This window comes from Cryptotermes secundus, unplaced genomic scaffold (genome assembly GCF_002891405.2).
Source record: "Cryptotermes secundus unplaced genomic scaffold, Csec_1.0 scaffold594, whole genome shotgun sequence".
NCBI classification, from domain to species: domain Eukaryota; kingdom Metazoa; phylum Arthropoda; class Insecta; order Blattodea; family Kalotermitidae; genus Cryptotermes; species Cryptotermes secundus.
This window is the reverse complement of record NW_019737090.1, coordinates 652,597-665,111: the sequence shown is the minus strand read 5'-3', so window position 1 is coordinate 665,111 and position 12,515 is coordinate 652,597. Positions and strand designations below refer to the sequence as shown.

Below are 12,515 nucleotides of genomic sequence, written 5' to 3'. Positions count from 1 at the left end.
TGATTCAGAAAGATGGACACAATTTCAATTGGCTATATTTCCTGAATTATATGTTGCATTTGAATTCTGTAAAGTACATTTGAAAGAGGATGTTGTAAAGTTTCTAATACTACTGCTAGAGCACTCCAGCACCGCGTCAGTTGTAAGCGAGATGGCTACTATGCAACACAAGAATTTTTGCATTCATGACTTCAGTAAAAGTGAGTCTGTGACTGCAGTGCAGTGTGCATCTCACACCCTCCGACTTTTTCCTGTGGGGATTCGTGAAAGATGCAGTTTTACGTACCACCTCTTCCCACAAATTTGAATGACCTAAGAAGCCGTATCACAGCTGCGGTGAACTCAGTGATGCAAGATATTTGTCATCGAGTGTGGATGAATTCAGCTACCGTCTAGATGTTAACCGTGCAGCCAGAGGGGGGCACATTGAACATATATAAACTTCCATGTATGTATAATCAAATGTAATTTACAGAATTCAAATGGAACATATAATTCAGGAAATATAGCCAATTGAAAGTGTGTCCATCTTTCTGAATCACCCTGTATATATAGTCGCGTTTTGCCCATGCAGCGCGACAAATAACTTCACGTGGGTCTCGGATTTAGCGAATATTTATTGAACGCTCATTTTTACACGATCAGCTACAATCAGTATCACTTTTACTGCTATGCGATTCCACTCACTCGAAGCCTTGTAATCTGGCATATGTCCAGCAACATTTTATTTTCCTTTAAAAAGTAAAGAACACAGTCTGAAGATAATTGTTGTCCTCTCAATGTCATCCAGACCGGCCCTGGGGCCCATCCAGTCTCCTATCCAAACGGTACCGGGGGCTATTTCCTCAGGGGTAGAGCGGTCGGGGCGTGAAGTTGACCACTGACCCCCAACTTGTTCTGAAGTCAAGAAAATGTGGATCTATACATCTATTTCCCCCTACGTCTTAATGGCGTGCTGCTTAATTACTTAAGCACAGGAATAACTTTAACTTCATGTTTACTATTTGACCATAAAGATGGAAGCATTACGTTGCTCCGAAACGTTGGTCGCATCCTGCTGTACTAAACAGTGTCCTCTACCAGAAGACCGCGCTCTTCGTTGTCTGGTTATCATTTCACAGCGAAACAAATATCACTAATTTCGAAAACATTCTAAGTAAACTGTTGACTAATAAGGAAAAAATGTGTATTATGTAGAGTTTTTCCTTATTTTCCGTTTATTTAGTATGCATCACACAGCCTACAAATGTACACAAATATTTTAAGAGATAATATACATTTGTAGTCGTCAAAAAATAATTCTTTCACTTCTATTTCATAAAAATTGCAAGGACACTAAGGGAAAACCACGAAAGTGAAGAGGGATGAGCAACTTAGGTTTACAATCTCTGTAACAGGCCGTGGAGGGACAGAGGGTTCTGAGACATCGACTCCCACATTTTCTAGAAAATCGGCTCATAGATGGCGATGAGGTTGTCAGCATTACGCACCGGTCATAAGCCCTTTATCCCAAGGAAGATTCCTGGTACTCATTTCTGTTAGAGGCTGAATCGATGCCAGGGCCATACTGCGGCTGGAAGGATTTGGTCAATTGAAGAATCCAATGACGTCATCGGGAATCGAAACGGAGACTTTGTGGCTTGTAGCATGATGCCTCAAGAACAACGCTATCGCGTGCTCCATTTAGATTTATAATTCATACATAAAACTGTGACGTGATGAAAATTTGTTGTGTTCAGACTTGGAATCAGCGCATCAGAATTTATACAAAACAGTCTTTTATAAACTTGAAAGGATTCTGACGATGGCGTATGCTGTAGAGAACTGTCAGGCTATTTTGCACTTTATCCATCGTCTGGTATATATAAGTCCAATGATTGAGACTAGCTCTTTCTAACGGGCCCAACAGAGTAGGTCTACCCTGCCCCGTCCACCTGTGGAATGAGACAGATCCAGTCTCCGAAACGTTGTGGTTTTTTGTCTTATATATACCAGACGATGGATAAAGTCCAAAATACGCCTTATAGTTCTGTATAGTCTTCTATGTTACTAAAATCTTGTTGACTAATTCCATAAGAACTGCGTTTTCCTTCACTACTTTCATTGCGACAAGAGATCTTAACGTTTATAGTAATGACTATCTCTGCAGTTTGCAAGTTCTGTGTCACGCATTAACGTCCACGCAGAAAACTCTACAAGTCTGAGGCTTGCACTGACTCGACATGTGACGCAGAGGCAGGCTACTTCAGTGTTATTCCTCGTGCGGCCATTTTTATGGGGAACAAAATAGCAGCAAGAATATACAGCTCGAACCAGAACAATAGGGATTCCTTTCTCCAATGTTAAATGGGGACACCGAGGTTAAACGACGTTAAAACACTGAAAAGGCCGTTGGTAGTAGAGCACATAAATCAAACAGACCCCAAATTACAATTAAAAGACGACAAAAGGAATGTTAAAAAAGGTAAACCACGCTGACTGGATGAACATCGGACCATGGCTCCAACAGAAACTCCAAGCCAAGGGAACAAAACACCTAAGTATATCTCAATATAAATCGTACCAATCGACGAAACAGAAAAAGAAAAACAAGATATAAGAATATAAATAACTTNCACCCTCACCTATCCCCTGGGGCTGGTACAATAGGCCAAAGTGGCCGCAGTAGAAGGGACTCCGTCCAACCCCACTATAAATAAAAATGTATTACAAATGAACAAAAAGTAGTGGTTTTACATTTTAATAGATTAGTTTATTTTCTTGCAGTTCCACTACTTAAACGTATATTATAAAGACCAACAATGTAACTTGTAATGGTACTGCATTTTCTTATTACATGTATGCATGAGGCCCCGATCGGCTAATAACAAATAGATTTAGGTTAATCCCGAAAATAAGAGACAAGTATGTTAAATAAATAATAATAAGGAAGTTTATATTCATTCATATTACGTTGTTCTGAATTATGTCATTTTGTACTACTGTGTATGGGTAGGTAATTTACCTTGCAACTTGCTGGCTGCTTGTTTGGCTTACTCCTTGAGCTTGACAATGGTAGAATTACCTTCTTCCGAATCTCAGGAAACTTTAAGCAACTTATACGGGATCTTATAACAGATGACAATGTTCTTAAATCTAATAATTTACAACGTTTGTGATTTTTGTGATAACTTTACAGGAAAACGAAGGAGACAAACTGCAAAATAGTATGACCGATATCGGATTCTGTGACTGCGTTATTATTTCCGTTACTTGTAGTCACTGCTCTGTTGTAATTCACTATATAAGCGGCTTCACGAATCATGAACTAGGCAAGCTTCACGGAAAGAAAACAACAGAAGGCTGAACAAGAGGCAGTACTTCTAAATATTATATTGTGTGTTTTTGCCCTGCTTATCAACTTTTGAAATTCATGGCATACTTACATTTAAAAATTTATCAGAAACATTGAAATGTCAACATAATGCGTGATTTATTGTACATTCTAGCTTAACCATTATCAGATGGAAGCAGAACAATACCCAAACTGGGGCAGTAGTGCCAAACGGGGGGAAAAAACAATATTACACCTTCTTATATATACCAGACGATGGATAAATTCCAAAATAAGCCTTATAGTTCTGTATATTCTTCTATGTTACTACAATCTTGTTGACTAATTTCATAAGAACTGAGTTTTCCTTCAGTACTTTTAATGCGACAGGAGATCTTAACGTTTATACTGAAGACTATCTCTGAAGTTTGCAAATTCTGTGTCACGCATTATCGTCCACGCTGAAAACTCTACAAGTCTGAGACTTGCACTGACTGGACATGTGACGCAGAGGCAAGCTACTTCAGCGATATTCCTCGTGCGGTCATTTTTATGGCGAACAAAATAGCAGCCAGAAAATACAGCTGGAACCAAAACAATAGGGATTTCTTTCTCCACCGTTAAATGGGGTAACCGAAGATTAGAGTTATCAGAAAACGTTGAAACACTGAAAAGGCCGTTGGTAGTAAAGCATATAAATCAAACAGACCCCAAATTACAATTAAAAGACGACAAAAGGAATGTTAAAAAAGGTAAACCACGCTGACTGGATGAACATCGGACCATGGCTCCAACAGAAACTCCAAGCCAAGGGAACAAAACGCCTAAGTATATCTCAATATAAATCGTACCAATCGACGAAAAATAAAGTCAATTCACAAACAGAAAAAGAAAAACAAGATATAAGAATATAAATAACTGGAAATCGAACAATTAAATGGTACACGCAAACATAACTTCAATAACAAAAGAACAACTCTACAAAAATGCGAATCAATGCAAATCACATGAATCGGCGAAACGTTGCAGAGGCTTCATGAGGCCTTGAGGGCACGCGGTAGCGCAGTTAGTTCGGGCACTATGCTACAAGCCGGAGGTAGCGGGATTGAATCCCGATGAGGTGAATTCTTTCAATTGACGACCTAATTATTCCAGCCGCGCTATTGCCCTTGGATCGACTCAGCCTCTAACAGAAATAAGTACCAGGAATATTCCTGGGGGTAAAGAGCGGCCGACGTGTAAGGCTCACAACTTCACCGCCATCTGTGAGCCGATTGTCTAGAAAACGTGGGAGCCTCAACATCTCACAACCCTTGAGCCTTCACGGCCCGTTACAGGGATGTCTTTACTATTCACTTTTACTTTCATGAAGCATTATGACAATATATTCACTACTCAAATTGCCTGTTTACTTAACACGAGAAACGTACAGTACATCACTGCAAATATGCGAGGAGATAGATTATCAACAGCCGTGAACATTGGAGGGCATTCGGAACTCGATTAAAAGTGGACACACTACAACACTACAGAGAAAGATTACACACCTAATAATTTACATGGAGGCGACACAATACACAGGACATCATTCACTACAGTACAATCTACCGTATAAAAACTGAACGAGCTATATCAGATGCTCTTTTAAATCATTAAAAGCTTAGGAATCCATTGAGGGTTAGAGCCTTCTGACATCTTACTCCTTTAGTCTTATAACTGCCGCGCCATAGCTCAAGCGGTTAGTCGCTAGGTTCCCACCGCGTTCTGGTCAAGTGGGATTTATGGTGGACAAAGTGGCGCTGGTGCAGGTTTGCTCCGAGTACTTCGGTTTCCCCTGCCAATCTTCATTCAACCAATTGCTCCACAATCACCCTCACCTATTATCTGGGGCTGGTACAATAGACCAGAAGTGGCCGCAGTACAAGGGACTTAGTCCCACCGCACTAGCATTAAAAAATAGTCTTGAAACTGGAAACCAAATTGTTGGAGGAAACTACTGCCTCCATCTTCAAGGATGAAGACGCACGTGTCTATACAACTACAGGAAATCTTCTACATTCCAACCGCTGTGAGAACCTCACATCTCGTAATCTAATAATTGCAGCCCTCCGAAATTACGAAGCAAAACAATTCCATCTTAATGGCATTAGCCATTAAATGCAGGAGAGGAATTCAACAAGTAAAACACAACTGGATACAGACTACAGCAGAGTCACTGATTGTCGTGCCAGGCACCCACATCAGTCATGTTGCCACAAGTGAATACCGCACGGAGAAGTGTACACATTCTAGTGGAAGGTCGACATTTCTAAAACCACAACGAAGAGCCAAGTCTGCGAAACGTTTACGAAAATGGGAAGAACCTGAGGATGCGAAAATATATGACAAGATATCGACGCAACTAACTGATTTAAAAGAACAACACTTTCGGGGCTACATAAATTGAATGTTAAGGAAGACACAATCATTTTAGATCCTTCATAATATTGTATAATGTTTAAGTATTCATTATATCAAATTTACATACTTTTGGAAGTCGTACAGTGTTGTGAGTGGTAATGTTTTCACTGAGGCACCCTTAATTTAAAATTACAGTTTATCATTTGCGTTGCAAATACAAAACACATCCATGCAGAAAAAAGAACTAACTAAAATGGTTTCAAAGTCAAATACAATAATAATAGTAATAACAAAAATATGAATAATGGCAGTACAAGATTACATTAGTTCGTCTTTTTAATAACATCCCGTTTGGAGCCACCGCACATTTTCCCCAGCAACTTCCTGAGTATCAAAAACACTAAGAAAACAATCGATCCTACAGCTAGCGTCAACACAGCGATGACATCTAGCAGGAAGTACTGGTACCAGGTGAGGTCGAGTGCAGCGGAGCGCATGTGAGGAGCTCCCTTGTGTCTGATCACGTACTCCGTCCAGAACGCGGCCTGCTCCAGTGGTGTGAGTGGCTGGTCCCGGTAGATTCGGGACAGACGTTGCATGTTTTCACGGTATCTGTAACATTATACATGACTTTGTGGGATGTTGTGGAATGTGGGAATTTGACCTTCATATTCAATATGTCTTCTTTCATGCTAAGTTCAGTCTCTGCATTTACTGTCAGTACAAATTTATTTCGTAAATTTGAAATGTATCATATTTCTACAATGAGTCATAGAGCCGTAGATACCTTCACCAAATTGGCGGAATTACCGCTGCAACTGATTCGTCGATGAAGTTTGTTTCTCTTAAAAATAAACGTTATATTATAAAGAAATATTTTTGGCATTTAGCAAATTACTCATTTAAACCTAAGTAAGTTTGTTTCTTTTGCCACATTTGTCATAAAATAAAAATTTCCAGGTTTACGTTTCATATAGTTACAATTATCTTACCTTGGATTGTTCAACACTTCATTTACTGCCCACAACACAGAGTCAGTCGTGATATTTCCAACGTCCAATTTTATTCCTATACCAGCAGAAACGATCTTGGCCAAGTTGTAACCCTGGTCCCCATATATTGGTATCCCCACAATTGGTATACCTCGAACAACTGCTTCCTGAGTACTCAGCAACCCGCCATGCGTCATGAAGAGTCGCACATTCGGATGCGCTACGTAAAGAAACGTGTTGAAATTTTATACACTTCCATAAATTTTCGGCAATCTTACTTAAACCGATAATTAGGAATTAACTGATTCCCCAGCGAGTGTCTAATATCGCGTCTGGTAATCTTAATCAGAGAGAGAAGCACGAATTTTCTTACATTAATAACACCATTAACAGCAGGCAAAGACAAAATAAGACAAGAGCATACAAATGTTCTGAAGTAGGCATTTCAAATTTAACTTAAGTGGACGCTAGTTCATAATAAATCGTGGAAACTTACCTAAAATGTCGGATTGTGGCAGCCACTTTCCAAGTTTGACATTGTTGGGTTTCCCTGGTAACGACTCCGTCTCCCACTTCCACAGTACCTTCTGCTTCAGTTTAGAGAACGCTTGGAGCAAAGCATTTCTCGTCGCGTTTTTCATATTAGAGCTACGTAAATTGGATCCCATACTAAAGAAAATCACACCGTCTGATGACTCGTCTAGATATCTTTGAAGGTCCTGTGAATATTCACATTCCATTAAGTCTCCTTGCTCAGAATTCATAAATGGAAATTTATTCTTAAGAATGTTTCAGGAATCAATGAACACACCGCGCAAGTTTCATATATCAGGAGAAAGTATTATCGTGTGAAAAACACGACGAGCCCCCACTAATTAGTTGAAAACAAAGATGTAAATCAACCACCTTCTTCAAAGTATGACGTTCAAAGAATACAAAATAGCACTAAATTAAACGAAAGAAAGGCAGCCTCTCACTAATATTAACGAAATTGGCGACATCATGCCTATATCGCGGACTTGGTGATGTTAAAATAATTATGATTATTTTTGTCTGGTCATTTCTTGGAGATGAACAGTTGACAATTCAAAAAGTTATCGCCTACTTAGTTAAGACAAATTTTATGAGACTGATTCGAATGTTCAGTTAATTAAAATTATTTCCTAGAACTAGATTTGTCAACATAACTTTGCAGAAGGATTTCAGAGATACATCAACTTTCTTACCTACAGCTGCTTCAGAAGGGACATCATTATATAATCAACCAATCATGAATTTTAAACGACCCTGCCAAAGATTCGTTTATGTTAAACTGTGGTTCAATTCAACCCTACGACTTTCTGCAACTCAAATGGAATTTATACTCTGTAAGATTTGAGGTTTCATAGCGGTGACTATGAAGAATGCTGTCTTCTGTGGATGTGGTGCCGTGTGGAGCTTGTATGAAAAGATGTTTCGGAGGAAAATATCGCCTCCACCTTCAGGGTAGAAAAATCAGCGAGCGAGAAAACAGCGTGATCAAGTGGCTCGCTCGCAGATTTTTCTACCATGAATATGGAAGTGATATGTTCATCCGAAACGTCGCGTCACACAAAATCTACATGTACCACATCCCACAAGACGGCATTGTTCATGAAACTATACTCTAAGGAAAATAATCCCTTCAGCATTTTACAATCACGTCTTCGTGTTCACACGCACAGTATGTCTTCATGCGCAACTTTTCACATATTTCTTGCACAACCGTCATAACCATTAATTCTTTTGCTAACACGGTCTGTGGAAAATGAGTTAAAATGTGTTCAGTGTCTCTGTATATTGTATGGCATTTCTACTTACAGCGCACAATTTTTTCGGGGGAGAGATATGCATTCCCCCAACCTCCACCATATTGGGCATCAAAGGTCTTGGGTAGCTAGTGCTGAAATGGTTGTTAAACAGGATAAGGGCTGTTGACTTTTGCAGCTCCCAAATTGATGGAATGTCGTTGCTATGCAGATGTTTTCTTAAAATAGCATCGTGTTGCGGTATGACATAAAATATTCTTCCCAATTTTGCGTGTATTTCTGTAAGAGTGTTATGAATTCGCTGCCACAAATTCATTCTTTCACTGTGTTCCTGGAGTATTTCAGGGACGTAGGCATATGGACTCGGATTTGCAAACCATTCGTCCATCCATTCTCTTCCCCCAAATGGACATATTTTAACTATTGGTATATTTAGCTTATAACCCATGCCAAAAACACAATCATACGTAAAGGCGCTGGTAATGAGAAGGTCAAATTCTTCTTTGCTAGAGAAGAGAAGCCTCTGAATTGCGTCGTCTTGCAAAAATATGTTGCAAAGTCCGATTCCAATATCCCAAAATATCTTCTCTGTTTGGAAGAACCATAACTTGTCCATGTTGAACATATCCAACATGCCTGGAACTGTAAGCATTCAACATACATTCTACGGTTCAATATTCACGGTTATTCATAAGTCCGTGAAACATTTTAAAAATACACAACAAATAAACTATGCATCGGATCGCGGTAATTCTTACGCCGATAGAGAATGAATCTCTCCAACTGCTAATCTCGGGGATCTTCGCAACCGTATCACCGCTGGTGGGGCTCTGGACAACCGTGATATGCAGACACGGGTGTGGGAAGAAACGGATTATCGCATAGATGTCTGCCGTATAAGCAAATTTGAACACGTTGAGCAACTGTGAATTACGTAGAAAAAAAACTTTGGTGAATTTATCTGTATTTCAGTATAATAAAATTTGGTATCCACTGCGTAATTTATTTATTGTACATTTTCAAAATGTTTCGTGGACTTATGAATATCCCTGTATAATAATTTTTCTTATGATGGTCGTTCAAATCATGTATATCTGGTCACTGTTTCAATGAACATATCTATAAAATTTTGTTAAGTTCATTTAGCTCCCGCCAGAAGGGAGACAAATGCAGTCTTCAGTCCCTGTACGTGCTTATTCTTTTAAGTCGAAACATTTTCAAATTTGCTACCCGTTAGAAAGAGATACAGCATAGGATTTAGGAATGTTAGAACTAAAAATTTAGCCGCTTTGATTGAAAAGAAACTCACGCAAATATTGACTTATTCACCCTGCTCACGCTGGTTCCCTCGCGGATTTCTTCTTGTCTTCTACCCTGAACATGGAAGCGATACGTTCCTCCAAAACATCGATTAACAATATATCTACACGGCGCCACATCCCAGAAGACTGCTTTCATCAAATATTAATAGGGTGTTAAAGATGACGCCTTAGCATTCTCCTATGTACACTTACATGAAACTGTATATTTTACTTACCCGAAACCTGTAAGAGTTCAGAGTATGACAACTTGAATTCGATGTCGGTAAAATTTGGGATAGGAAATTTCTCTGGAAATGGGCTAAAGACCGTAACCTCATGACCTCTACGGGCCAGCTCCTTCATTAGCGCTGAGTGTACGATCATGTGACTCTTAGCCGGCATGGGAAATATTCCCAGGATTCTTGCGCCATCGGTGGCATACAGATATGACAAAAGTACCATGAACATATTCAGTTTCGATTGCCGAGCCAGCATCATGAATAATGGCTCTCCAGATATTATCTTCCTGCGGTCGGAGACGCGATTATCCTCACTGCAGTGGCAGAAAGAGAAAGAAGTGTAAGTGGAAGTTATATCTCAGAACACAGAACTGTTCGTACTCACAGCTGTGAGAACTTTATTGTTTTTATTGCTAGTGGGGTGGGACTAGTCCCACCAACTGTTCCACAATCACCCTCACCTATCCCCTGGGGCTGGTACAATAGGCCAAAGTGGCCGCAGTAGAAGGGACTCCGTCCAACCCCACTATAAATAAAAATGTATTACAAATGAACAAAAAGTAGTGGTTTTACATTTTAATAGATTAGTTTATTTTCTTGCAGTTCCACTACTTAAACGTATATTATAAAGACCAACAATGTAACTTGTAATGGTACTGCATTTTCTTATTACATGTATGCATGAGGCCCCGATCGGCTAATAACAAATAGATTTAGGTTAATCCCGAAAATAAGAGACAAGTATGTTAAATAAATAATAATAAGGAAGTTTATATTCATTCATATTACGTTGTTCTGAATTATGTCATTTTGTACTACTGTGTATGGGTAGGTAATTTACCTTGCAACTTGCTGGCTGCTTGTTTGGCTTACTCCTTGAGCTTGACAATGGTAGAATTACCTTCTTCCGAATCTCAGGAAACTTTAAGCAACTTATACGGGATCTTATAACAGATGACAATGTTCTTAAATCTAATAATTTACAACGTTTGTGATTTTTGTGATAACTTTACAGGAAAACGAAGGAGACAAACTGCAAAATAGTATGACCGATATCGGATTCTGTGACTGCGTTATTATTTCCGTTACTTGTAGTCACTGCTCTGTTGTAATTCACTATATAAGCGGCTTCACGAATCATGAACTAGGCAAGCTTCACGGAAAGAAAACAACAGAAGGCTGAACAAGAGGCAGTACTTCTAAATATTATATTGTGTGTTTTTGCCCTGCTTATCAACTTTTGAAATTCATGGCATACTTACATTTAAAAATTTATCAGAAACATTGAAATGTCAACATAATGCGTGATTTATTGTACATTCTAGCTTAACCATTATCAGATGGAAGCAGAACAATACCCAAACTGGGGCAGTAGTGCCAAACGGGGGGAAAAAACAATATTACACCTTCTTATATATACCAGACGATGGATAAATTCCAAAATAAGCCTTATAGTTCTGTATATTCTTCTATGTTACTACAATCTTGTTGACTAATTTCATAAGAACTGAGTTTTCCTTCAGTACTTTTAATGCGACAGGAGATCTTAACGTTTATACTGAAGACTATCTCTGAAGTTTGCAAATTCTGTGTCACGCATTATCGTCCACGCTGAAAACTCTACAAGTCTGAGACTTGCACTGACTGGACATGTGACGCAGAGGCAAGCTACTTCAGCGATATTCCTCGTGCGGTCATTTTTATGGCGAACAAAATAGCAGCCAGAAAATACAGCTGGAACCAAAACAATAGGGATTTCTTTCTCCACCGTTAAATGGGGTAACCGAAGATTAGAGTTATCAGAAAACGTTGAAACACTGAAAAGGCCGTTGGTAGTAAAGCATATAAATCAAACAGACCCCAAATTACAATTAAAAGACGACAAAAGGAATGTTAAAAAAGGTAAACCACGCTGACTGGATGAACATCGGACCATGGCTCCAACAGAAACTCCAAGCCAAGGGAACAAAACGCCTAAGTATATCTCAATATAAATCGTACCAATCGACGAAAAATAAAGTCAATTCACAAACAGAAAAAGAAAAACAAGATATAAGAATATAAATAACTGGAAATCGAACAATTAAATGGTACACGCAAACATAACTTCAATAACAAAAGAACAACTCTACAAAAATGCGAATCAATGCAAATCACATGAATCGGCGAAACGTTGCAGAGGCTTCATGAGGCCTTGAGGGCACGCGGTAGCGCAGTTAGTTCGGGCACTATGCTACAAGCCGGAGGTAGCGGGATTGAATCCCGATGAGGTGAATTCTTTCAATTGACGACCTAATTATTCCAGCCGCGCTATTGCCCTTGGATCGACTCAGCCTCTAACAGAAATAAGTACCAGGAATATTCCTGGGGGTAAAGAGCGGCCGACGTGTAAGGCTCACAACTTCACCGCCATCTGTGAGCCGATTGTCTAGAAAACGTGGGAGCCTCAACATCTCACAACCCTTGAGCCTTCACGGCCCGTT

General features: G+C 39.4%; 1 protein-coding gene across 1 annotated transcript; it reads right to left on the bottom strand.

The window, feature by feature from the left end:
• Positions 1-5,204: 5,204 nt before the first annotated feature.
• Positions 5,205-12,297, bottom strand: LOC117282760 (UDP-glucuronosyltransferase 2C1-like). The gene is made up of 6 exons (XM_033753686.1): positions 10,874-12,297; positions 10,030-10,346; positions 8,545-9,134; positions 7,202-7,424; positions 6,706-6,925; positions 5,205-6,325 (listed from the first exon to the last, which is right to left on the bottom strand). Exons 2-6 carry the CDS (start codon positions 10,289-10,291, stop codon positions 6,037-6,039), a joined length of 1,584 nt encoding a protein of 527 aa, XP_033609577.1. The 5' UTR covers positions 10,292-10,346; positions 10,874-12,297; the 3' UTR covers positions 5,205-6,036.
• Positions 12,298-12,515: the final 218 nt, after the last annotated feature.